At 41.2% G+C, this 27,203-nt stretch overlaps 1 protein-coding gene across 1 annotated transcript in view; it reads right to left on the reverse strand.

Annotated features, from left to right (window-relative positions):
* Positions 1-27,203, reverse strand: part of KCNN2 (potassium calcium-activated channel subfamily N member 2) — a 467,760-nt gene that overhangs the window by 18,585 nt on the left and 421,972 nt on the right. Inside the window, exons 7-8 of the mRNA XM_019469623.2 lie at positions 18,071-18,212; positions 5,208-5,318 (exon numbers count right to left, since the gene is read on the reverse strand). Of these exons, the coding sequence (XP_019325168.2) occupies positions 5,208-5,318; positions 18,071-18,212 (253 nt within the window). The remainder of the gene's footprint in view (positions 1-5,207; positions 5,319-18,070; positions 18,213-27,203) is intronic.

The raw sequence follows: 27,203 nt of genomic DNA on the forward strand, positions 1-27,203 counted from the left end.
TGTCTGAAGTGAGTCTCTTGTAGGCAGCACAGAGATGGGTCCTATTTTCCTATCTATTTAGTCACCTTGTATCTTTTGACTGGAGCATGTAGTCCACTTTCATTTGAAGTAATTGTTGACAGGTATGTACTTATTGCCATTTTGTTGTTTTCTGGTTGTTTCTGTAGTTTTTCTGTTTCTTTCTTCTCTTGATCTCTCCTGGTTTGATAACTTCCTGTAGTTTTGTGTTAGGATTCTGTTTCTTTTGTGTAAACTTATTACTTACTGGTGTCTGGCCTGTGGTTACAACAAAGTGCATATATAATATCCAATGTGTATAACAGTCTATATTAAGTTGAGGGTTGCTGAAGTTCGCAGACATTCTAAAAGCACTACCTTTCTATTTGCCACTCATGTCCTATGTGTATGACATCATATTTTACATCTTTTGTGTATCCCTTAACTAATTTTTGTATAATGTAACTGGTTTTACTACTTCTGCCTTTTCCCCTTCATACTAGCTTTGTGAGTGACTGATGCACTACCTTTACTTCATATATGCTTTTGCCAGTGAAATTTTTTCCTTTCATAATTTTGTTAAGACCCTTCTTTCCCACTTAAAGAAGTCCCTTTAACATTTCTTTTAAGGATGATTGAGTGATAATGAACTCCTTTAGCTTTTGTTTGTCTGGGAAACTCTTTATGTCTCCTTCAATTCTGAATAATACACTAGCTGTGTACAATTTTCTTGATTGTAGGTTTTTTTTTTCCCTTCAGCAATTTTAATAGATCACATGCCACTCCCTTCTCACCTGCAGAGTCTGCTAAAAACTCAGCTGATAGCTTTATGGAGTTTCCCTTGTACATAACTAGTTGCTTTTCTCTCATTACTTTTAAGATTCTCTGTTTAACTTTTGCCATTTTAATTATTTTGTGTTGCAGTATGGATGTCTTTGGATTCATCTTGTGTGGGGTTCTCTGTGCTTCCTGGACCTCTTTCTTTTGGAACATATTCCTCTGTGCCTTCATTTTGTCTCACTCTCCATGTTTGTTACAATTTATTAGGTAGATCAGCTAAGTCTCCCGGTCTTAGAAGTCAGGTATCCTGTGGGGCCCACTTGTGCAGTCCACCCTGGTCAGCAGAACCAGGTACTTCAGGGGTGTCTGCTGTGTGGGTTGCATGTGCCCTCCTGTTGTGCCTGGGCTGGACTGCTCTGGGCCTACTGGCAGGTGAGGCTGGTCCCCCTCCCTGGGGCAGTAGTTGGTTCAGGGGAATGCTCGCCAGGTGTGGTGGGGTGAACAGTGCTAGCAAGGAGGATGGAGAGTACCAAAATTGGCTCCTACAAAGTCTTGCCAACCCAGGTTGCAGGAGAGCAAAAAAAAAAAAAAAAAAAAAAAAAAAAAAATTGTATCCACCAGCACTTCCATTCCTGGACAAGTTCCTACCCATTCTTGCCTCTCCAGCACATACCCTAAAATTATTCAATAAATTTCCTTCATGTATAATCTAGGTGCTTTCCAGTCTGTTGTCTGTGCTGGGTCTTGGATTGAGAGGGACTGAGAGATACAGTGCACTGGCCCTTTAAGAGCAGAGTCTCAGAGGCCTGTAGGCCCCCATGTCTTTCAGAGGTAAGCCCTGTCAACTTTTGAATTATGAACATATGGGGACTCACCTTTCTGTTGAAGGTCCCCAGTAACAGGGGATGCCCCATTATGTGATGTTTGCTGCTTTTGTGCCTTAGGTAGGATCCCTGTACCTGTGACCTCCGTCCATCCTGTGGGTCGCCATGCAGGCAATTTGGTTCTCAGGTCCATCTTCGCTGCTTCTCCATGTACCTTTTTCTTTTAAGTCTTCAGTTGTGGAAGATCTGTTCTGTTAGTGTTCAGGTCGTTTTCAGAGTCGGTTGCATTATCTGTAGTTGTAGCCTTGGTATATCCATAGGAAGAGGTGAGCTCAGGACCCTACTATTCTGGTATTTTAGAATTTTTATTTAAAAACTTAAAATTAAAAGTAGGGTCATTTAGAAATTCCATAAATAACCAAATGGAATCAAGTTCCAAGTAAATGGTACTCATTAAGTTGAAGAGGACTATAAAAGGGCTATTATTTTCATATATTGTATTGACTATAATAATGAAATGGGTATCATAAATGAGAAATTGATGTTTGGTTCTAATGACGTTTTAACATTTGTACCTGCACTTAATGACATTTTGCCTATAAAAATCAAGCTGTCAGCAAGACTTCTTGGAGTGCCTTGGTCCGAAGTAATACTGCAAAGTAGCTAAATTTTTAAGGAGGCGTAATAAAATAAGAGAATTAATAAAGCATCATGGAGAATGTGAATTTTGAATTTACAATAATACTTCTTATGAAAAAGCTTTCTATAAACAGATTCCCTATAGATAATGAGTCAGGCTAAAGTATACAAGAACTTGTAACAGAAGAGCTGTAAGATCAGAAAACATGATCCACTTGGAGAAATGAGTCCCATTCATAAAAACGAATGGAAGTCATCTAGATCCATAGTCCTCCAAAAGGGGCCAAGAATGGGCTTGGGGGTGGGGGAGTGGGGTCATAAGCAACATAAGCAAGAACACAAGCCAATTTTTCTGCCCCAAGTACAGGAAACAAAAAAAACCAGTTCTTATATCTGATTTGCTGAAGGAAGAGTACCAGAAAAGCTTACAATTTCCTGAGTCCTGGAGTTTGGTATTTCAGTTCTATATCCTCAGCAGTTAACACAGAACTCCAACAATATTAGGCGAACTGCAACTCTAATAGGTATGCTATATATTTTGTTAAATAATTACATTTTATTCCCAGGAAGATTATGATAAATTCAGTATATATGAAGAATATCCACTATGAGGACTGTCCCAGGCTCCAAATCCTTGGGGAATAACAAACCAAAGCAGCAGTTCTCACTGTGGGCAATTTTGTCCCAGCCATGTCTAGAGACATTTTTTTGGTTGTCACAAATTAGAGAAAATGCTACTGGCATCTACCAAGGATGCCGCTAACCAGTCAACAATGCACAAGGACATCTGCACAACAGAGAACTATCCAGTCCCAAAGGTCAGTGGTGCTGAGGCTGAGTGATCTTGAGCTAAACTAATTAAATTATAAAACCAACCTGGAATGGCTCCCAACTGAACCTGGGAGACCTGTACAAATCTCACAGATTTTAACATCATAGTCTGTTCAGTAAGTAGGATATGGAATATTGATGTCCCAAAGTAAATCTAAAGAAATGGCATCTTACCTTCTTAAGATAAAACTAAGTACCTGCTTAGGAAATGCAAGGAAATCTGCCTCAATGTGCTAACTTGGTTCTTCTAATTTGTGATCCTGTCCCAGCTTTTGGTGTTGTTGCTGAAAAGATTTACATGCAGATGTATGGGCTATATGATGTTTTAATGGAATTTTCTACCTCAGTGTGGCATTCAGTTAATTCTTATGAAATTTATAAGGTATGATCTTCATGATAAAATTGTTTGGATTACACAGGGGACTTTTTGGGAAGAGTTCTTTTGATAAAGTAAAGTTCTTTTGACTCTCAATACGAACCGTACAGTATGAAATGCATCCAAAATCCACAAAACATCTGTTACGATTTTGGATTATATGTGGACTAATAGCTCTGAATTTATGGCTCTCCTTGTGCTTTTCTGTAACATTCGCCAATGTTCATGAGTTTGGAGAGCGAATTCCGGAGTTGAGAGAAAGCTGTGCAGAGTAGAAGACATTCTAAAGGGGCACCTCCAGGCCAAAAGCATGATATCTGCAATCAAGTGGCTGAGATCACCTAGACTATATGTGGACCTTCCAAATGCAATAAAGTCTCACAATGGTGTCTGGTGGTAAGACTTAGAAAATAGCAAGGCAACTGGAATCCATGCTTACATTTTGTAAATACTGTCCTTATATATAGGCACATTGAAATGACAGAGCTATTAGGAAGTATTTACCAACTGAACCATGATTACTTTTATGTATGCAACCAAAATCAAAAGTGAGTAAAAACAGGGGTGCCTGGGTGGCTCAGTCAGTTGAGCGTCCGACCTCAGCTCAGGTCATGATCTTGCTGCTCGTGGGTTCGAGTCCCACATCAGGCCCTGTGTTGACAACTCAGAACCTGGAGCCTGCTTCAGATTCTGTGTCTCCCTTTCTCTCTGCCCCTCCCCCCATCTCAAAAATAAATAAACATTAAAAAAAATTTTTTTTTAAGTGCGTAAAACCACTGAAAATTGGAACTCTCCTTGAACCAGCCATGGATTCTTTTATGGGTAAAGTTACCAAATGACAATGTGTTTTGTTATTTGGATGACAGCCCGATTGGATTCTCCGTTGAATTATGTTAGCAACATGACGCTGCTAAAAAAGGATTTTTAGCTTTATTTCTGACCTTGTATTTTGGTCTCTCAAGTGACTAGGAAGAGAGGCTAAACATTTGGCGGGAGTGGGAGAAGAAGATTTTTCCTCTTGGATATAGTGACGTTGAGCAAGCTACCTAACCTCTCTGTGTCTTGGCTTCCACATTTGTAAAATGGGCAGAATGCTAGTGCCTCTCTCAGAAAATTGTCTGCGTATGACACCAGTTTACACAGGTGACATACTGGGAGCCAAGCCTCGTACAGAGAGAGTGTCAACACCGTGATTCCCGTTGTCTGCCATATTTTCCCAGTGGGCTCTGCTGCCCTTCATCTCTTGCACAGCCTTTAAATCACAGAAAGGGCCTGTCTCTGCTCCTACCTTGGAGTCCTACAAGTCACTGGTGGTTTCTTATTGTCCCTGCACACCCAGTCTTTAGACCAGAGACTGGCTCACAGAAGCTCAGTAAAACATTGTTACATCACTCTAGATGACACTCTAAATTTCTAGATAACATTGACAGCCTGCCCCTTCCTATTCAATCTAATATCACTCCCTTCTTGTATCCTGCAAACTGAAATGTTAAGTATGCCTCTTTGTTTATACTGACGAGGTCTAGGTTTATCCTTGAGTAAATACCAAGGTTGTCCAATTATTTCCTAGCTGACATAAAGTTAGGACTGACCTATTCTCAAAATGTGGGGGAAAAAAAATGGAACAGATTCCAAGAAGGCCTTAACGTTAAACCAGGTTGTTTCAGCTTGAGAGGTCAAAACAGAAATCGATTGCCCACCCCTGCAATGGAAAACACACGAAAATCTTCCCTCTGAAGATCCATGGGGTGATAACTCACCCTTTTAGTCAGCTGAGTATCCATCATGAAATTGTGCACGTGTTTTTCTGCTTTGGTAAGTTCTAGCTTCCTTGCCACGACAGCTACCACCAGGGCTGTGCAACCAGCACCCTGAAAATCAGAAGAGAAGAGAACCCCAACGAGTTATGATTTTTGGTCTCAGCCACAGTAAAAAATGTTTTTCACCAAGTACATAAGAAGCTGGAGATTAAAAAAAAAAAAGTAACATTCAGTGGCTTTAATAATTATGACCAAAAATACATGGTCAACAAACACAAGTAGCATGCCCGGAGATTGGGATTCAAAACCTTAGTTCACGTATTTTAAGAGCTCAAGCATAATATGTGAATCAAACATATTTTAATACTAAGAAATAAATGGTAAAGGGGCAACTTGCTGAAATTGCAGACATTTGTTAAAAAACAGAGCAAGTCTGTCCGGAAATATAACAGGAACAAGTAATAGATGAGTAAATTAGCATAAATGCATGGAGTAGAAATAACAATTATTCTCTAAAAAAATAACACTGCATAATCTTCTCTCAAGATAAGACCAGAGGTCTTCCACCCAATTGATTGTGATGTACCAGGAATGAAAAGAGAGAGCTGCATTATCTCGGTGTATGCACAACTTCAAGATCATGGGAGGATCTCTGTGATTTGAACCTGGACAATGGAGACATAGAAAGTGTTGAAGATAAGGCATAGTCATCCTGTTCAGATGCTTACCAATACTAAGAAAGGCATGGGTTACCTTTGTTTTGCAAAAGATCAGCAGCGCTGTGTTTTGAATGATAGGCCCCTGTGCAGGTCTCTTGGGAAGAGATGTGAGACACTGTGTGGTACCCCAGGGATTAGAGTTTCCTGCTCCATGATCACGGGCACGAGGTGTGAGGACTTCTTGGTTGTAAGAGCAGTGATTACATACAGGGCCAGGAGGCAGGGCTGGGGCACCTCTTGGGGGGTGGGGGGCCGGAGGCGGTCTAGGCAAAGTCATGCTGTTGCTGCCACCTCATGGGTCCTGGGCACAACTGACTTACCAGGAGAGAAGGGGGAGCTACTGAGGAGCTGTCACAGCCTGAAGAGCTCCTGACAGGACTGTGAAAGGGAAGTCCAGCCCTCCAGAAGGAATCACTCCCCTGAGAGGGCCACAGGGCAGCAGATATTGCCCACCTGTCTCAGTGGACACAGAGCAATGAAGGCAGGGTCCACGCAGGAGCCCAGTGAAGAGGGACACCCAACAGCATGATGTTACAATTGTGGATCTTTCAACAGACTTGAATCCTCTTAAACTAGTTTTTTTAAGTGCATTTATTTATTTTGAGTGGGAGAGAGAATCTCAAGCAGGCTCCGCACTGCCAGCGCAGAGCCCGATATGGGGTTCCATCTCACCATGAGATCATGAACTGAGTTGAGATCAAGCGTCAGATGCCTAACCGACTGAGTCACCCCTGAACTAGTTTTTAATAGCATTGCCTTTATGTTCGCAAAAATGGTAACGTGCTCACTGGCTAGTTAGCCAGGAGAGTCTCAAGTTCCCATAAGGTAACGTGTCTTTCCTTATGACAAATAGGTCTGAAAATCACTCATTATGAAAGTAACTCTGCATCTTCCACATAAGGTAGTCTTCATCTTCAGGATCTAATATTGAGGAGTGGTAGTTGCTCCTAGCATGCCCGTGTCCGTAATATGTTATGGCTGTATTAAAATTTTATTTCTGCGATGCTTAAAGACAACGTAATATTTAAATAAGCAAGTCAGAAAATTATATGCCTAATTTGCTCCTAATTTTATTTTTTACAAAGGACCCACAGTTGGGAACAAATTTAAGGAGGCGAGCAACCTGTACTCTGAAAACTGTAAGACACTGATGAAAGAAACTGAAAAGGACACGAATCCATGGAAAGATATAACAGGCTCATGAATGGGAAGAATTAACAATCTACAGATTTATTGCAATCCCTATTAAAATTCCAATGGTATTTGTCACAGAACTAGAACAAATGAGCCCCAAATTTGTACAGAACCACAGAGAACACAGCTGGGGGTAGCATGCTCCCTGATCTCAATCTACACTAGAAAGCTATGGTTATCAAAACAGTACGGTACTAGCACAAAAACAGACACATACATCAATGGAACGGGATAGACAACCCAGAAATAAGCCCATGCTTATATGGTCAATTTACATCAAAGGGGACAAGAATAAAAAACTGGGGAAAAGACAGAAAGTCTTTTCAATAAATGGTGTTGGGAAAACTGGATCACTTTCTTATACCATACACAGAAATAAACTGCAAATGAATTAAAGATCTACCTGTTAGACCTGAAACCATAAAAGCCCTAGGAGAAAACATAGGCAGTAAACTCTTGGCCATCACGCTGAGGAGTAAATTTTAGATTTGTTTCTTCAGGCATGGGCAACAAAAGCAAAAAATAAAAGGACAATATCAAACTAAAAAGCTTTTGCACAGTGAAGGAAATCATCAACAAAACAAAAAGGCAACACACCTACCTAACAGAGAAGATATCTGCAAATGATAGGTATTCAGATAAGGGGTTAATATCCAAAATATATAAAGAACTCCTACAACTCACTCAATAGCCAGAAAAATCAAATAACTTGATCAAAAATGGGCAGAGAACCCAAACAGACATTTCTCCTAGGAAGACATCCAGATGGCCAATAGACACATGAAAAGATGTTCAACGTCACTAATCATGAGGGAAATACAAATCCAATCCATACCACCTCACACCTGTCATAATGGCTGATACCAAAAGGAAATAACAAGTGTTGGCAAAGATGTGGAGAAAAAGGACCCCTCGCCATGCACTGTTGGTGGGAATGCAAACTGGTACAGCCACTGAGGAAAACACCATGGCAGTTCCTCAAAAAATGTTCAAAATAGAACTGCCATATGATCCAGTAATTCCACTTCTGGGTGTTTACCTGAAGGAAATGAAAACCATAATTTGGAAAGATATATGCATCCCTATGTTTATTGCAGTATTATTTAAGATAGCCAAGGCACAGAAACAACCTAAGTGTCTATCAATAGATGAACTGGTAAAAATGTTGTGTATGTGTACACAATGGAATATTACTCAGCCATAAAGAATGTGATCTTGCCATTGGAAACAACATGAATGGAACTAGAAGGTTTTATGCTAAGTGAAAGAAGTCGGAGAAAGACACGTACTATATGGTTTTTCTTGTATGTGGAGTTTAAAAAAAAACGGACATCACAGAAAGAGACTAATAAATATAGAAAACAAACTTGCAATTATAAAATAAATCATAGGGATAGAAAATACATTCCAGGGAATATAGTAAATAATATTGTGGTAACTTTATATGGTGACAGAGGGTAGCTAGACCTACGGGGATCATTTTCTAATGTATAGAAATGTCAGGTCACTGCATTATACACTGAAACTTATATTGTATATCAACTATACTTGAAATTAAAAAAAAATGGCCTTTGGAAGCATACCCATCTATTCTGTTCACTTTCAAATGTTTGCCACAAAGTGTACACAGTTTTGGTGTACTGATAAGGGGCTAATCACAATCAGTGGATGGAATCTGTGGCCACTCAAGATGGCTGTCTATACCTACTCACTGGAGGGCAACACTTGCTCGAGAAATACAGGATCACCTGCAGGCTGTTCCCAGGTGCTTGTCAGTCAGTGAGTTACAAGAGATTCAAGAGCAGGGATGCTTTCTGAATAAGCAGAAAATGTAAAAATCTGAGGGGCTTCCACTGTTAGATATCTGAGAGCGGCAGTTGGCACTCAAAGTTGAGTATTGTTTTCCCCTGGCAGGTGGCCACTGCTGAGATCCTTCTGGAAAGAAATCAACATCCTAACAGGAGTGGAAAATCACTGGTATCAAGAGCCTTTGAAAGTCGATTTTTATTTGTGTTTATTCTTGGGCTCTCTTTTTTTCCTGCTACTGGCCCATTCCTTACTGAGTGTTCTCTAGATCCCCCAAAGTCTTGTGCACGAAAATGAGTATCGCTGTTGCAAACTGCAAAAGCAAGGGAGTGTGACAATTTGGGAATTACTGCAACTATTACCTGTGTATGTCACTCCATTATCCTAGCTGTACCCTTTGATGGTACCTCAAGAGCCACTTAAGAAACCTCTTTCTGTTCATATACAGTCACTCCTTTATTTATTTTTAGTTTATTTATTTTAAGAGAGAGACAAAGAGCATGATTGAGGGAGGGGCATAGAGAGAGAGGACAGAGAATCCTAAGCAGGCTTTTCAATGATGAGGGCCCTGAACTCACAAACCATGAGACATGACCTGGGCTGAAATAAAGAGTTGGACGCTTAACCAACTGAGCCACCCATGTGCCCCTCCTCTACTTTCATTTTAATTAGGGAAGCCATACACTTCTATGTCCCCAGGTCCTGAATAAACCAGACGAGGATGCCATGTGTATAGAATTGGGTTTCAAAACAGTAACTTTACAAAAATAAAATAAATGTGGAGATACGCAAAATTGCTGGTTCACCTCCGAAAGCTTTCTAGGTCCGAGGTAAATCCCTGTCAACATGAATGTCATTTAAGTCATTTAAGTCACGGTGTGACGCTGCTGTCCACTCAGTATCTATTTCCAGGAGCGTTCTGTTTCATCAAATGAATACAAATGAGAGTAAACATGCTTTTACAACATTTTCTCCAAAGTTGTCGTCATCACAATGGATGTGGAAACAGTTGGGATGAACATATGTTACTCTCTGAAATGAAGATCCCTGTATGTCTTTAACAAGATGAGTCATATTCCTTTCACCAGAGTCAGAAAGTGTATCCTGGTTACTTTTCTCCCATTTCGTTTATGTTACGATGGAAAAACTAAACAGATCATTGGCCTGTCCCTTCAAGATGCTCAGGAACCTAAAAACTAAATGAAGAGAACACAGTGTTTATGAAGCCAATATATTAAAAGCAAATCTTGAGGCTCTCCTTAGCTGGTGTATCTTCTTTCCTTCTAACAAATTAGATGTTGCAAGGGAGAGAGAGGAAGAGGAGGGAGAAAGGCCTTGTCCATAGAAGAGGTAATTATGAATGTTCATCTCCCTATGTCAGCTCAGTGTGAAGCACACAAATGACGACCAGAGTGCCTAAGTAGTAGTTGAATACCAACACCTGAAGAGTCTTAGCTGCTACCAAATTAAAATATAGGACTTTTTGGGGCACCTGGGTGGCTCAGTCAGTTGGGCGTCCGACTCTTGGTTTTGGCTCAGGTCATGATCTCATGGTTCGTGGGTTCGAGCCCCATGTCAGGCTCTGTGTTGCAGTGTGGAGCCTGCTTGGGATTCTGTCTCTCTGCCCTACCCCCTCAAAATAAATAAATACACTTTAAAAATAAAATACAATACTTTTCAGGGCACCTCGGTGGCTTGACCATTTAAGAGTGGGACTCTTGGTTTCAGCTCAGGTCATGATTTCACACTTTGTGAGTTCAAGCCCCACATCAGACTGTGCTGATGGCATGGAGCCTGCTTGGGATTCTCTCTCCCTTTCTCTCTCTGCCCCTCCCCTGCTGACTCTGTCTCTCAAAATAAATAAACTTTAAAAAATTTAAAATATGGTACTTTTCTCCACTCTATATTTCCTCATCAGAGCACAGAAATCGTAAGCCATGTGGGCCCCCAGGATGCCCAAAAGAGACGTTCATCTTCTCCCAGGTAATTTTATCACACAATGTTGGAAAAGTTCAAAGTACTCCCATAATTTTACTTCAGGTCACCTGGTTGTTCTCATCCTGCAAATACTTTCGAGAAGCTTTTTGATAAACCATTCTGGGAGCAAGCTTTTAACCATTTAAGGATGCAAGCCTGTACAGAAGGGAAATTCCTTTATTAGGATGTTTGGGTAAAGGTTTTGATTCTGATTTTAAAAAGGCAGCTGCCAAAGATTTAACACAAATACTGAAATGTGTAATTTTCTTTTAGAAGTCCCAGAATCCCCACCCTCACCAAGAAGGACTAATGAAAAAAATGCTAGTGTTCAAAATACTCCAGTGTTAAATTAATTATCTTCCTGCAGTTCTAATAATCACTCCTAAAAGCTCAAACTTCAGTGTGATAGCCAATTTCTTTGACCAACAGTAATTAAAATTTGTCAAAACATAGTTAATTTGAAAAAAAAATCATGCTTTTTCCTTAAGATACATCCAAATTAATAAAGCAGCTTTAAGCCTGATTAATATTTTTCATTTAAAAATATCAGCTTATCCTCCAAGAGGAAGGTAAAATGAGTGTTTGAAAATACTGCCCATGTTTCTGTCCCTGGGCTTGAGTGACTCAGTATATAGAACAATAAATAGATTTTAGTACCCTTGTCTGATATAAATATTTTTTCATGAAAGTTCTGGCAAATAGAATTTTCTAAAAGACTCAGCTTTGTTGTTACATCCTACTGGAATTCTGCAAGGTCTCCTTGGGTTGTGAAAATCGATGACAAGGTAATTTTGATGAGAAATGCCCCGAGTTTATCAAAGACGGGGTGGTACTTGCGGATAGGAGGGCAGAGGTCAGGTACGGTGTCCTCATCCAATGGAAGAGGGGAGGTGTGTGTGGTTTTTTGAGTTCAGGGATAAAACCGGTGCCTGGAAAACCCAGGTCTCCCTCAGAGTGAATTACTTGTTCAGCTCATTCTTGTACTTGGATGGTTGGAAAGTGGCACATAACTCTGGTCATCAACAATGACTCATCCCCGGGTTTAAATCTCCTTATTAGCAACGGCGCTAGTGTGAGTGCATGTACTTTAGAGACAGGAAGGCCAGCCTTGCCAACTAAAAATGCTGATAGTTTAGAAAACTTAGGTGGAACTGTGGCATCTACAAGTCAAAAGCTAGAAGGTCACAACACCTGCCGCCTCTATTTGCCTGTGTTTGAGAGAAACCAGCGGTCATCTTTCTTAAGGAAGTTTCTTGTGCAGAAATGAAGGTCGGCTTGGGGGCATTGGTGGGGAATTTAGCCTTAGGGCTGAATAGGCCCGTGGTACCCCTCCTGCTACCCTGCACAAAATAGGAACTATCCTAAGAATTTAAAGATAGGCTCTCCACACTGAGCCTTTATTTGATGAGATTCGGTGAATACACCAGAAAGACCCCCCAAAATAAATGAAAAGTAAATTAAAAACTTCTTCAAAGTTAGTATTTGATAGTAAACACCTGATGCCAAATTGTGTAAGACACATATAAAGGATCCTAGGTTTTTATTTTATTATTATTATTTTGCTTATTCATACATGCAGTACCAAGTTTCTTGGGATTTCCATACCCATTGGCAGGGGAAAGAAAAATCGCTTAATGGAAAGACAGAAAGTAGCAGGAATATAACCAGACCTTAGGTTTAGCCCTCTTGAATACCAGTCATTTTCCTTATAAGCTCTTGCTAATTTATGGCTATGTTTTGGAATACTCTCAGACTGAGTGGACAGTGTAGTGTGTAATCCTACCCTTCAGGATTAAAACTGCTGACCTCTGACAGTTGACTGAACCACCATGGGACCTTCAATTAAGGCTCCTCAACACTGGGGTAAATTGATGATGACAGGATTATTATCCGAAGTTCTCATCCTAAGATGGTATAAAAATTAATGACTATATTATTGTTGTTGTTCCCTAAGTAAAACTTGAAAGATTCACTGGTGCCATGATTTTTCAATTGTTATGAAATGCAGAAGTGTTTGAGCAAAACCTAAATCACACTTCTGAAAGGCACTCACTTGAGTTGAGGAATCCATGGGGGGACCCTGTGGAAGTCCAAGGGGACCATTTATCACACACCAACCTGTGTCCCTAGGATGGGGCAGATGATACTTCATGTTTAAAGGTAATTTTGCCCCCAAATCTGGTCATCCATATTCTACACAAAGGGCCCACAAGAGACGTCGTAATTCCACAGAAATGGAGAGGTGAAAATTGCAAATGAACGAAGGACCTTCATTCTCATATAAGACAGGAGATACTCTGTCACCAATGAGGTTGTATTCTCCTCTTGAAACAATCATCTGTATTCATAAGCAAGGGGAGATGAGAGCTTCCAGAATGTGTTTTGTCTAGATGTGCAGATATGAAAGGGCAGACAGGATAACCTTATAAATGCTAAGCAAAACAATTCCCTTCTCTGCATCCAGTTGGAGATCATGAGAAACCAGCTCGAGCTGACAATAGCGAAGACACAACAATCTCACAAGGTTGTCTGCCTGCCACCTTCAACCAAAAGAATAAAGCCATTGAGAGAATTCATGCCATTGGTTATGGTGACATCCACACTAATGAATCCTCAGGTCCTTGGTACAACCCCACAGAGGAAAGACAGATGAATAAGGAGAAAAAAGGAATTACAACCTTCATGGCTTTTCTCTGGAAGGGTGATGAGTGACTTATTATACGATCCTAGGATTTTATGGTTTTAAAATACTATCCAGGAGAGAGAATGAGATCTTTGTCTCCTCGGCTTTACTATCAGGTAGGTCTTGGTAAAAAGGAACTTTCTGCGTGATTTGTCTGACCTATCACAGTGTAATACCTCTTCACACATTTCAGTATCTGAGATCCCGTTATTCTAGGATTTCCATCATCATTTATGTAGAACATTGTAAACGAAGTTGTAAAAACTATGAGAAAAGCTTTGCCTGATTGGCTTGTATTCACAATTGATATTTCAAGTGAGGAGAGGTTATTTTTTGAAATGTTCACTTGTTACTCTCTTAGAAATATTCTGGAAAACTCTCTCTCCTAATTGTCTAACAATATATTTCTGCCCAGAGCACTTCAGATTAATCTTAATGTCCTTGGCTCCCAAAAATATCACTCATGACACAAATTAAGCTATTTAAAAATTTTAAATCACGGTTTAATTTTGGGTTTGTAACCAATGAAATGTGAACCTCTAAGACGATGCCACAAAATAATTCATTCGCTTCATTAGCTTTATCAAGAAATGCAGTGCTCATTTCTTTATTTGTACATTTTTGAAATGGGTAAGTGTTTTAGATGTTAGCATATGGATCGACTGTATCTTATGTCAAAGTAAAAAAAAACACATAAAGGTATAAATTCTATCAATTTTTAAAACACAAGAACCAGAAAATTCAAATATAAGAGAAAACAAAGAAATACAGTACTTTGGAGAAAATATACAAGATGATTCAGGGATGGCCCTGTCCTCTCTCAGAAGTATTGTAAGTCGTATTTCTTTTTCACAATTTAGTAGGGGCCAGATGGAGAGAGAGAGAGAGAGAGAGAGAGAGAGAGAGAGAGATGGCCCTGGGGAAATCTGACATTGTACAGTTTATCTAAACATGCATTGCAGAAAGCCCAAGGGGCAACAGGCAAATAAATCCCCCCCCCCCAACAAAAGGAAACCATATCTGGCTTAGATAATCCCCAGGTGACAAACTGGTATTTAAGTCTCTTGGAGGGGGGGAGTATCTGACAAAACATATTTCAGCTTAAGGAAACTAACCTTTTATATGAACTGTGAAAACAAGTGATCTTTTTCTAGGTATCTATACTGCCAGCCAAACACTGTACAGGCAAACACTGTACAAGTTTGTAGGAAACCTCCAGCCATACACTGCCGATCCCTGGGAAATTTACAAGGGATAGAATTAACTCCCCAAGCTCACCCCCAGGAGACTGCTCTGGGGCCCGACTCAACGGGAGGCTGCCTGGGCTAGGGACAGACACAATCCTATTCCTCCTAGCATTTCACATAGGCTCGTCCAAGATTACTGAATTTCTCTACATGCAAGTAAACCATTTTGGGTGGGGCCAGTTAAGAAAGAAATCTGTCCCGGGGTGCCTGGGTGGCTCAGTCGGTTGAGCATCCAACTTCGGCTCAGGTCATGATCTCATAGTTTGTGGGTTCGAGCCCCACGCTGGGCTCTGTGCTGACAGCTCAGAGCCTGAAGTCTGTTTCGGATGCTGTGTCTCCCTCTCTATTTGCCCCTCCCCTGCTCAGGCTCTGTCTCCCTCAGTCTCTCAAAAACAAATAAATGTTGAAAGAAAGGGAAGGGAAGGAAAAAGGAAAGGGAAGGGAAGGAAAAAGGGAAGGGAAGGAAAAAGGGAAGGGAAGGAAAAAGGGAAGGGAAGGAAAAAGGGAAGGGAAGGAAAAAGGGAAAGGAAGGAAAAAGGGAAGGGAAGGAAAAAGGAAAGGGAAGGGAAGGAAAAAGGGAAGGGAAGGGAAGGGAAGGGAAGGGAAGGGAAGGGAAGGGAAGGAAAGGAAAGGAAAGGAAAGGAAAGGAAAGGAAAGGAAAGGAAAGGAAAGGAAAGGAAAGGAAAGGAATCTGTCCCTTAGAAGGGAAATAGAGTGGAGCTTCTCAGGCTGAGAACAGAGGGCCTGTTTCACCATGAATCTAGACAGTGGCAATGAGGTCGCTATAAATTTCAGTGCACACAACACATTTGCGTCCATATAGATTATAAGTGGATTATAACTTCATTTCTTTTGTGAAGTAGGATCAGCAGTGACATCTAAGCAAAGGAGTGGTTCAAACAACTAAATAGAAGATTTGTGCTGTCTGATAAGGCTAGAAAGACAGGAAGGGCAAAGAAAAAAGCAAGGAAAGCTACAAGTACCACAGGATCCAGGCAAGGTTAATCTCCAATCTGGCTACGATCCACTGCATATTAGGCTATTTGCACAAGCCCTGAGTCATACCTGATTCAACAATAAAGGAGTGGGGTTGGGGGGGGCCATCTTGCCAGAAAGGAACACCAAGGAAATTGTTTCTAAGAAGCTTAAGGGGAAAGACTCTGTAATTACCAGTTCTGTGTGTATAAATAGCATCATTCATGTCCCTCGTGGGCTTGTTATGGCCCTCCAAAAATACACCCATGCACATTTCATTTCCCAAAGCATTATGCTATATGATAAAATGCTATCTCTTCTGAGGAAAAAGGAGGAAGTGATCCAACAGTGAGCAGAATGGGCGCTACCCGTTGTAATGAAAAAAACAAAAAACAAAAAAAAACAAAAAAGTTCATTAAAATGCACAAAACTATTTTTCTTATACAAGCAAACCATGTTAAATTATAACCCCAGATCATATTCTGTACAATTGGGACTTGAAATGGGCCTCTCGTTACCACTGATGACCTTAAAATTGGCCCAGATTTTATTTTCACATCTAGCTGTCTTAATCCCCGTTTGGTTACTACCAAGTGGGAGAAGAATGTTCCCACTCCATCTATGCCCTGGGCAGCTCAGTCCTTCCAGCCAGTTAGAACTCTTGGAACAATCTTCTGAGGCAGCTGCTAGCAGGGTGCGTGTTGCCCTGGCCACCATTCAGAGGCCCTCACATGGAGATCCTGTCCCTCTGCTGCCAGCATGGGGGTGGACACAGTGGGGGCATTGGGAGGGATGCCTAACATCAGAAATGCTGGGAATTTCCTGGCTTAGGAGCTCCTGGTACTCGTTCTCATAGCCCAACATGTAAGCAGAAGATCAAAGAAGCATCAAGATGATACTTTTTGCTGTCGCCAAACTACACAAAGCAGATGAGAAATGGACAGAACCCAGGTCACTGAACACAGTGCATCAATTAGAAGCTACGTCTGGCTTAAACACTGAAAAGTTCATACCACATTGTCATCAATTTGAGATAACCTGCTGGCCTCCGATGTGTATGCACCTAAAATACATGGAACCAATTAGTCCTGGTCAAATCGGGGTGGGTACGGGGTAGTGATCGCGTAGGAACTTGTGCTGTATCACAGAAGAACAGTGACATGTCGCTACAGGCAGCAGACTTTTCTCAAGGGTTCCGCAAGACCTGCCCACCCGTCCCAGCCTCATGCCATGGCACTGTCCCGCTTTTCACCCCTGGGCCAATGACCTTGCTCAAAGGTACCAAGCTCCCCCTTGACTCACTACCTTCAAATAAACCATTTCCTCCTCCTGGATGCCCTTCCTTCTTGCCACACTGCCTGGCTATCCACCCTTCACACCTGAGCTCAGAAGTCAACTTTCCCGGGATGGAGGAAAGAAAATATTATTAAGAAAACCATAAGGAAGGGGCATCTGGGTGGCTCAGTCGGTTAAGCGTCCCACTCTTGGTCTCAACTTAGGTCATGACATCATTATTCATGAGTTCGAGCCTTGCATCAGGCTCTGTGCTAGGATTCTCTCTCTCTCTTTCTCTCTCTGCCTCTCCCCTGCTCATGCTCTCTCACTCCCTCTCTCAAAATAAATAAATAAACCAGAAAGAAAGAAAGAAAGAAAGAAAGAAAGAAAGAAAGAAAGAAAGAAAGAAAGAAAGAAAGAAAGAAAGAAAGAAACTCATAAGGAAGAGAAAATACATTTACAGTACTACACTGTATTTATTGGAAAAAAAAATCTGCATATCCTTAGACTGTGCAGTCAAAACCCATGTTGCTTGAGGGTCAACTGTAATCTAATTCTGTGATTGAGAAAATGCAATTTTTCAGCCCTTCAGCACACTTCAGGATAGGTTGTTATGGTCCGCATTTTGCAGATAAGGAAAGCGCGTTTCAGAGAAGAGAAAGTGTACCTCGCTCTTATGACAATGAGAGGACCCATACTGAAATGAAGAACTTCCTGGCTGCAGCTTAGAGACCAGATTTGCTCCTCAAAACTAGTGCCTCTCCCCACAAAAAGCAATCCAACAGCCCCTGATGCTTCATGGAGCTGTATCACGCTAAGAATGAAGATCAAAACCAGCCATGTTCTCTCGCAACCTAGAACTGATTATTTATACTGGCTGCTGGCTGTTGGGAAACCTAGTAGCTTGCAATCAAATCACACTGTGCACCTTCATGCCTTCATGGTCTAGGAGGATAAGCAAAAGAAACAAAGTAAAAAGACACTTACCATAATTCCAGTAAGCAAACAGACTCCTTTCCCACAGTATGTGTTAGGTACCATGTCACCATAACCAATGGAGAGAAAAGTTATTGATATCAACCACATCGCTCCGAGGAAGTTGCTAGTAACATCCTGTTGATCATGGTACCTGCAAAACAGCAAACAGAGCCGGTCCTTTATAATTAATCTGCAGTATGGCTGCCAAGGGCAATTTGATCCAATCTAGCGAATTCACTAAGTAGCTTCCATAAACTGATCTACCAGAAAGTTTTCAAATCTCACTATTATGTGTCAATAAAATTGAGGTGTCCCTGAGCAATCTGACAGACATCAGGACGTTCCTCAACTTGAAAAACAGTCTGAAAGGGAAGCTATAAAACAGGACAAGTGCTTTTTTCACTGGTAGAAACTGACAAATGCACATTTCTTTCTGAATTCTGCCCATGCCTTTCTCGTGGTTCCTCATTCCTTGATGCCTGCTGACGTGCCCAACTTAATGGGACCCTATGTGGTACTACTGCATGCAATCTGTAATCTCTCCCCGCACCCTTCCAGTAGGAGGAGCCATGCTGTTCCCTTTGCTACCTTTATTTCTGTGATGAGCCAACTCCTAGTCATCCTTCAAATTAAATGCAGGTGGAGCCTTTTCTGTCTGCTCTTCTCCCAGCCCCTCCCCTGCATGCCCTCAGCATCCTCTGTATTCCTCCCCCACAGGACATTACTGAGACTGTCTACCTGAAGGTCCTGCTCTAGCTGGCTTCCTTGAAGACACAAATGTGCCACTGATTGCACAGTCCCTGCCCAGAACCGGAGCTTGATAGAAATCACTGCCTCACTAGTTACACACGAAAAGCTTGCAGTCAAAAAGAGAGGGAGGGATATAGTTTATCCTAATTAGTCTTTGAGGTATCAAGATTTTTGTGGTGTGGGAGAGGAGGAGGGTTTTTATATCAGAAATATATATCCTATGGGGGCACCTGGGTGGCTCAGTCGGTTGAGCATCCAACTTTGGCTCAGGTCATGATCTCTCGGTTTGTGAGTTCGAGCCCTGCATGAGGCTCGCTACTGTCAGCGTGGGGCCTGCCTCAGATCCTCTGTCCCCTTCTCCCTCTGCCCCTCCCCTGCTTGCACGTTCGCGCTCTCTCTCAAAAATAAACAAACCTTAAAAAAAGATATCCTATAGTGTTTATTTGAATTAGCAGCACTGAACAGTAATGCTGGCCCATCATGGAGACACTGCTATCCGCCATGCACACGACAGTGAGGCCAAGTGAGTTGTTGCCCCAGAAGAACTTGCCCTGGATGTGTGTGCTATGTAGTCATGGAGCAGAGTGCCCCTCCTCTAGTCTCCGCGGCAGTCAGACCCCAGACTCTGGTCACCACGGGTATTCTTGGCTCTTCACCCAACGTCTCCTAAGGATCACTTTCCTTCACAGCTCTCAGATACCACTGGGGAGGGTTTTCCTGGCCTCATTTCTTGGTCTCCAAAGCATGCTCATAATCTCCTAGCTTGCCCATGCTCAATCCTTGCCAAAGAGCATACCGTGAGTCTTGGGTGGTAGGAGGCTAGAAATCTCCATCATTCCACCCTAGTGAACTGCCACCAGGACCCAGCTGTAGAATCTCCTCTTCCCAGAATGGCCAGGTCGAGAGGCTGTCATTGCCAAAATAGAGGTCAAGTGCATTCCTAGCTTTCCAGGAAGACAGAGGAGTGCCTTCACCCTCATCTGTGATGCAATCGGTGCTATACTTCAGCTGCAACATGAGCTAATGGGCTCTGTGACCTACTCTGGGGGCATGCTGGGCCTGTGTAATAAGACCTCCATGGGCAAATGTGGTTTTTATTTTAAACAAGACGCTTAGGGGCGCCTGGGTGGCTCAGTCGGTTAAGCGTCCGACTTCAGCTCAGGTCACAATCTCATGGTTGGTAGCTTTGAGCCCCGCATCAGGCTCTGTGCTGACAGTTCAGAGCCTGGAGCCTGCTTTGGATTCTGTCTCTGTCTCTGTCTCTCTCTCTCTCTGCCCCTTCCTCACTCATGCTCTCTCTCTCTTTCAAAAATAAGCATTAAAACAATTTTTTTAAACAAGACCCTTTGAAATAAGCTTTAGATGATAACTCTTTCATGACATTGGGGCTCTCTGTATTCTTCATCAAGCACCTGCCTAAAATAGGGAACACATTACCCTGGTGTGGGTGTGTGCTGCACAAGAGAGGGGTGGCAGGGGCACTCATGTCCCATACAGCCTTTAGTTGTGAGACAAGGCCTCTTAACAAAGCACGATCGACATAAAGATCTGAGACACTGAAGAGGTGAAGACTCTAATTCCCTGATGCATCTGTAGTATTTGTGGAGCACCCGCTATGTGTTTAGCCCTTGGCTTGGATTTTCTCGTGTTACATCATTACTTTAAGACCAAGGCAACCTTTTTGGCCAAAACAGTGATAGTCCCCACCTCTATCAACCAGGTGTCTTCAATCACTTAGAAAATGCGATCGTGTGCCAGTGAAATCCTCAAGTTATTTCCACACCATGAATGGCCAGGACACATGTGCACCTACAAAGAGGCGTGTGAGATTTCAGACTATGAACAAAGGTCTCTAAGGGAAACCTTCATGGCTGGTGTCCACAAGGATATCTCAACTTCGTCATGGGTATGGAGAGCTTGCCCATCTGTTCTTTCCACAGCACTTTTGATTTGGTTTCCAAGGCTCGGAGAAGTAAACAGTTTTGAAAATTACCATAAAAAGCATTCACTGGAACGTTTAGGCAACCCGATTCCTCTTTAGTTGCTTACCTTAATAAATGCCCAGGTTTTAAATACACAAATTTGACTCTTTGCAAAGACTCTCAAGCATTACACCATTCTATCGTTCTGTCAATATTCATTATATACTACGCACATTATTTTGGGTCAGACACTGTAATCCTGTAGTGAAGGGCCTAATTAGAAATAAACTTTCTAGGAATTGATATTTTAGGGCTTGGGATTCAATGGTAAATTATTTTTTTTTCTGCTTATGAAATAATAAATATGCCTGAAACGTAGCTCACCAATATGGAAAAAGTAACATCTTGGACTAATGTTTATATTACATTCAGACATACTTACTTGTGAATAGTCAAGAGGGAAGCAATTAGGGAACCACATTAGGCACTATTTGAATAATCAAGATTTCTTTCCTGGCAACTAAAATATCAAACTTATCAGCAGGATGATATTATCCCTTAGAACACTGCCAGATTTGGAACTATGCCAGATTCACACCACTGTGAGTGATTAATCTGCACAATGTAAAGGGTAAAGAAAAAAATTTCAAGACACTGTTTACAGATGTTTATTTCACAAACTTAGACAATTCCAACCTTCTTCACAAGAACTATTCTATGAAAGACGTGAAGAAATGACTCAAAGTGGCAAATTTCAAATTCTGATCAGTATGAATCCTTGTTTAATTAAAAATACATCAAATAAGATTAAAATTAGAGCAAGGGAGGCCTGATGATCTCAAGCTTTTAAAATAAGAACTCTGGAGTTTGGACAGAAGACTTACTGCACTGTTTTAGAGCAGTGCACGTTTCATAGACATAATGGTTGTGAGATCGGCTTTAAGGTTTGGAAAAAAGGAAAAATATTCCTTTTCTTGGTTTCCATTCATTTTTTCACTGTTGCCATTTTCTCAAGTGGGTCTCCCACTTGTTCTTATATCACAAATATGACAGCTTTCTGTGATACTTGTTTAAATTTGCCAGGTTATCTTTCCCAGGGCATTACTGAATTCTTCCCTGAATGAGATAGCATCTGCCCTGCACCCCGGACTCTCTCTCAGCATCTTTCCAGAAGCAACAGGAGCTTTGGCCACACGAGTGGCTGGCACTATGCCATCCTCTTTCATGGCTTTGTTTACAGGTGCGATTCCTCCTCCACCCCCCCAGCCCTGATTTGTATTTTGAGAATCTACTCATTGGTCCCCTTTTCCAGACTCCACACAGCTTTTGGTCAACAGGGTACTTCAGGCGGTCCTCTGTAGAGATGTCTAGCACCATCAGCCAACGTTAACTTGGGTCATAAGACATGTAATATGTAATTTGCTCATCTAACATGCCCCTAGAATCTTAACTATAAAGAATTTAAGGACAAAGACTATGTCTTTATTGAATTAAGTAGCATGACAATGTGAAACATTTGTTATCAAACTGATGTGCCCCTAGCCACATTCTAGGCCTTCAGGATCACATATACAGAGATACAAAAAGGGGACAGGAATGAGTCTTGCTCATCAATTAACGCGAATCAGATTTGTCATGTTCTGTTCCAAGATCTGTGGGCAACTTCTAGGTATTTTTACACTGACAAAAAATAATTCAACAGTGGAGGTTAACAGCTGACAAACTACATTCATTAGTCTTCTTCTGTTAAACATACTGTTAATACTACAAATGGCAAAAAGACTTCATCTCAATTGTCAGCTCTGATCTCACATACCAGCCTTGGTTGTAGAGTAAAAAGTATTATGGAGATTTAAATGCATGTGATTGATCCACCACCCGTTGCCTCTTGTGAATCCACCTTTCTCTCCAAAGATACCACTAAAGGATAGTAAGGCAGTTGAAAAAAATGTCTAAACCCACAAGAACAAAAAGAAAGAAAGGAGAAATCAGAGCATGAAAAATAACACATTTTTATACAAACAAAAGTACACAAAAAATTATATTTCCAGACAAGAAGAAACAAGGGACTGGATTTACACTGCCTCCTGAAACAACTACAAAACCAGACCAAATATTTGAAACAATGGTTAACAAGACATAGATCATCTACTAATAAAGGACAGTGATCCCTGAGAGATGGTAAACAACCAAAGTGATCATACAATCGCCTCAGCTTAATATCTGAAGAGGATCTGCAGGATGTAGCTGAGGGAGAGAAACCAGGCACTGTCCAAAATTCTCCCTAAGTTCAGGGACAGAGTTGGAAATCCAGAGAGATCTGGAGTTCAAAGCGTCAAAATCCAGACAGAAGAAGTCTGCACTGAGGGAGACCCAGAGATCTGCACAGGAGTCTTCCTGATTATACAGCTGAGTAGTGATCAGCACATGCATATAAAACCCCAAGGCTGGAGAAGTGCAAGTACTATATGTAAAGTGGTTCAACATCACTTAAAGACAGGTTGTAGTAAGTGGTATCATTTCAAATGAAGATAAGACTGTGATAATTTAGTTACAGTATACCTATGTCTAGGTATGCTGTAACCCTAAAAGACCCACTAAAATAATACACCAAAGTGTACTAATAACACTTAAAGGATATAAGATGGAAAAATAAAAAATAAGTAATCCAAAAAGAAAGCAGAAATAGATAAAAGGGACAAAGAAAAGATGGGACAAATAGAAAACAAACAGCCAGAGGACAGATTTATCCAAGCATATTGGTAACCATATTAAATATAAATGGCCTAAATACCTCCAATTAAAAGGCACAAAGTGCCATAGAACCCATGGAAGGTTCACAACTTCAAGAAACCAGGTATCATGCAGAGGGTCAGGTGCCTGTCCCTGGTTGGTACTACCAGACAACTAACAGGAGACAGAGTTCATTCTCTGGGGACAGACTGGAGATTCTGACCCAGGGCCCAGCTAAGGCCAGGAAAGTTGTTTGGGGCCGAAAACATGGGGATGAAATTCAAGTTTCCAAACTGAATAACAGCTTCTCCAGTTTCCTTTCTTCACTCCCCATCCCTGACCCTATAATAGAATTCACTATTATAGACAAAGAATATTTTCCTTTGGAGAAACAGAACAGTTTCAGTGAAAAGGCATTCATGTACCAACATCAAGGATCCCCTCATGAAAAATGCAGCTGTCCACTTACCCACCCTACAGGAAGTTTCACCAGACAACAAGCTCCTCTCCCCATATAGAGCTCCCAATTCCCACTCCTGACATGAAAGAACCATAGATGGTCAGCGCACATTTGAAGTATATTCTCTATAGAAAAGATACAGACAAAAAAGGAAGAAAGCAAAGAAAGAATGGGAGGAGGGAAGAAACAGGAGAACCTGGACACAATGCAGGGTGATGGGGACAGGAGTCCTGAACTCTCTAATTTCTGTCAGGAAAGACCTAAGGGAAATGATGGCATCCATAAAACAGGAACAGGATACTAACAAAAATGTGCAAAGAATAAAAGAGGGGAACTTAAAAAAATATTATAGTGAAAAAAATAACATAAAATGATAAGAATATAAATTGGAAGAAACCTCCCAGAAAGTAGAAAAGACAAAAAGACAAGGGTAAAAGGAGAAGATAAAGGTTGGTTCTCAGAGAATCAACATAGATGGCCTTATAAATGAATTTCTAGAACACAGAAAGTGGAAGGAAAGAAATGAAAACATTCTTTTATTTCTTTGGTTTTTCCAGGAAAACTGGAAGGCAGGGATCTCAAAGATTCTAGTTGGTATCTGCATAGGGAATAAGAAAAGACCTAAGTCAATGGGGGTGGGGAGTGGTCACAGTAAATTTTATTTATTTTTTTCATTTTTATTATTTTTCTAATTATTCTGAGCTTCGGTTTTTATTTTATTAATTTTTAAGTCTTTTTTTTAAAGTAGGCTCCACACCCAACATGGAACTTGAACTCATGACCCCCAGATCAAGAGTCACATGCTCTACCGACTGAGCCAGCTAGGAGCCCCCACGGTCAATTTCAAAGTACTAGGAATAAGGAGATCTTAAAAAGTTCCAAAGAGTGATCTCATGGTCCATGAGTTCGAGCCCCGCGTCAGGCTCTGTGCTGACAGTTCAGAGCCTGGAGCCTGTTTCGGATTCTGTGTCTCCCTCTCTCTGACCCTCCCCTGTTCATGCTCTGTCTCTCCCTGTCTCAAAAATGAAAAAAAAAATTTCAAAGAGGGGGAAAAAGAGATCACAGCTAAAGATGAAAAATGGTTGTCTCTAACATTATTTAATCATTTAACCTGTGTATTGTGTATTGTGGTGGGAAAGGTGGAGGCAATCTATTACTCCTGGATTTGAAGAGGTAAGGGATGGAGAATCTGGGCAAAGGAACCAAACAGGCATAGCTCAGCCCCTCTCCCTGCTCTACTTACCCACAGAGCAGACCTATCTGGTTTTCTGTGCAATAAGCTTCCCCAAGGAGAGATGACTCCCCCTGGGTTATGAGGTGTACCTATAACTCCATCTATTTTAGTGGTGAATCATCAGAACACTGGGCAGCCCAATGGGCTGTAGTCAAAGGGATGGTTGTCCAGATCCGTTTTATGTCCATAATGAAGCTGATACTTTGATGTCTACCAGTTGAAGACCCAGAGAAGTGAAAGATCTACATGATCTTGCTCCAAACCCCAACTACGTGCTTGTAATTTTGATTTTAAGTAAAAGCAAATAAAATAAGCGATTCAATTAAGACATACAACCATAAAAAGAGCTCCAATGAAGGCATACACCTAGGGCCAACGGAGAAAAGTACTGAGTGTCAACCGCTCAGAAAGGAGGGGGGACATGTATCTCTTATTTGCCACTGGTCCAAATCAAAGGTGGCCACCTGTACCTGCATATTAGAATCACCTGGGAAGCATTAAAAACTAAATATGCAAGGGGCGCCTGGGTGGCTCAGTCTGTTGAGCGTCCTACTTCAGCTCAGGTCATGATATCACAGTTCGTGGGTTCGAGTCCCACATCAGGTTCTGTGCTGACAGCTCAGAGCCTGGATCCTGCTTTGGATTCTGTGTCTCCCTGTCTCTCTGCCCCTCACCCACTTGCGCTTTCTCAATAATAAACATTAAAAAATAATAATAACTATGCAAAAGCCTGGTATCCCATGACATGGATATACTTTTTTAAGCTTCCAGGTGATTTTAATGTGTTGTCAAGGCTGAGAACCATCTATTAGCTTTATTTCAGAAGTTCTTCATTCAATAACATGTGGAACATCTACACAGAAACGTGTATATGAGCAAAAAATAGTTAAGTGTTTATGAGAAGTTCAAAATATGGTAAGGGAGAAAAACTGATGGCAAAGAATACTAAGGTGACATGTAACTTGTACTAAGTGTGAATATGAAAGGTAAAGACAGATCGAGGAAAAAATATATAACAGATTGAAAGTAATGATATGAGTATGTAATAATGTTAACACTGACACCTAAAATTATCCTCTTAAATTCAAATAAAATGTAAAATCCAGTAGGTGCAAAGATTTTACTAAATACCTTTCTAAGGGAAGGCCCTCTAAAGTGAAGATATTAGTAATTTTATGTATAACATTACTCCGTAAATAATTTACACAAAGTTCCTTCAGGCCAGAGAACGTGAACAGCCCCAATCAATGTGACTTTCTTCTTATCCCTTCCTGTTTCCCTGCTTTTCTTTTTATCAGTGAGTTGTGAAAACATAAACACGTCTTTACGACCTTGGGGGTCCCAACATATTGACTTCCTTCACTACTGATAAGTAGATCCCAAGAAAAGCAGCAGAGATAGGTAGTAAAAGGCTATTTGTAAAGCCCAATTGTAATTTAGGCCAGAGCCAGTTCTGATTTTCATTAAATGCATAATTCTTTATTAACTCTAAAACACACCAAAGTCAGTTTTCTTTTCTTTTTTAAGTTTGTTTATTTATTTGGAGAGACAGAGAGACAGTGTGAGTAGGGGAGAGGCAGAGGGCGAATCCCAAGCAGGCTCCATGCTGTCAGTACAGAGTCTGATGCAGGGCTTGAACTCATCAACTGTGAGATCACGACCCGTGCCTAAATCAAGAGTTGGATGCTTAACTGACTGAGTCACCGGGATACCCCACCAAAGTGAGTTTTCTATTTTGATTTCACCCTGCTCTTGTATGCCTGCACGTTTGGAATGTTTTCCTCTCTTCTGGTAATTTGGAAAATCACAAAGCTAAATGCTTCTCTCTCTTCCTCTCTCCTTCCCCCATTTCTCTCTGCCTTTTGTTTCCTCCTCACCTGGTCTGTGCCTGTGTGTGTGTGTGTGTGTGTGTGTGTGTGTGTGTGTGTGTGTGTGTTGGAGGGAGAGTAGTTCTATAAATTGACCGATTTCTTTTCATGTGTTTAACTGTGGCTAATGAGAATTTCATCCACTGTGTGGATACAGAAGATTGATCTTTGGGTA

The sequence above is a fragment of the Panthera pardus genome, unplaced genomic scaffold, assembly GCF_024362965.1.
Source record: "Panthera pardus isolate Hobbes unplaced genomic scaffold, ASM2436296v1 HiC_scaffold_2, whole genome shotgun sequence".
NCBI classification, from domain to species: Eukaryota; Metazoa; Chordata; class Mammalia; order Carnivora; family Felidae; genus Panthera; species Panthera pardus.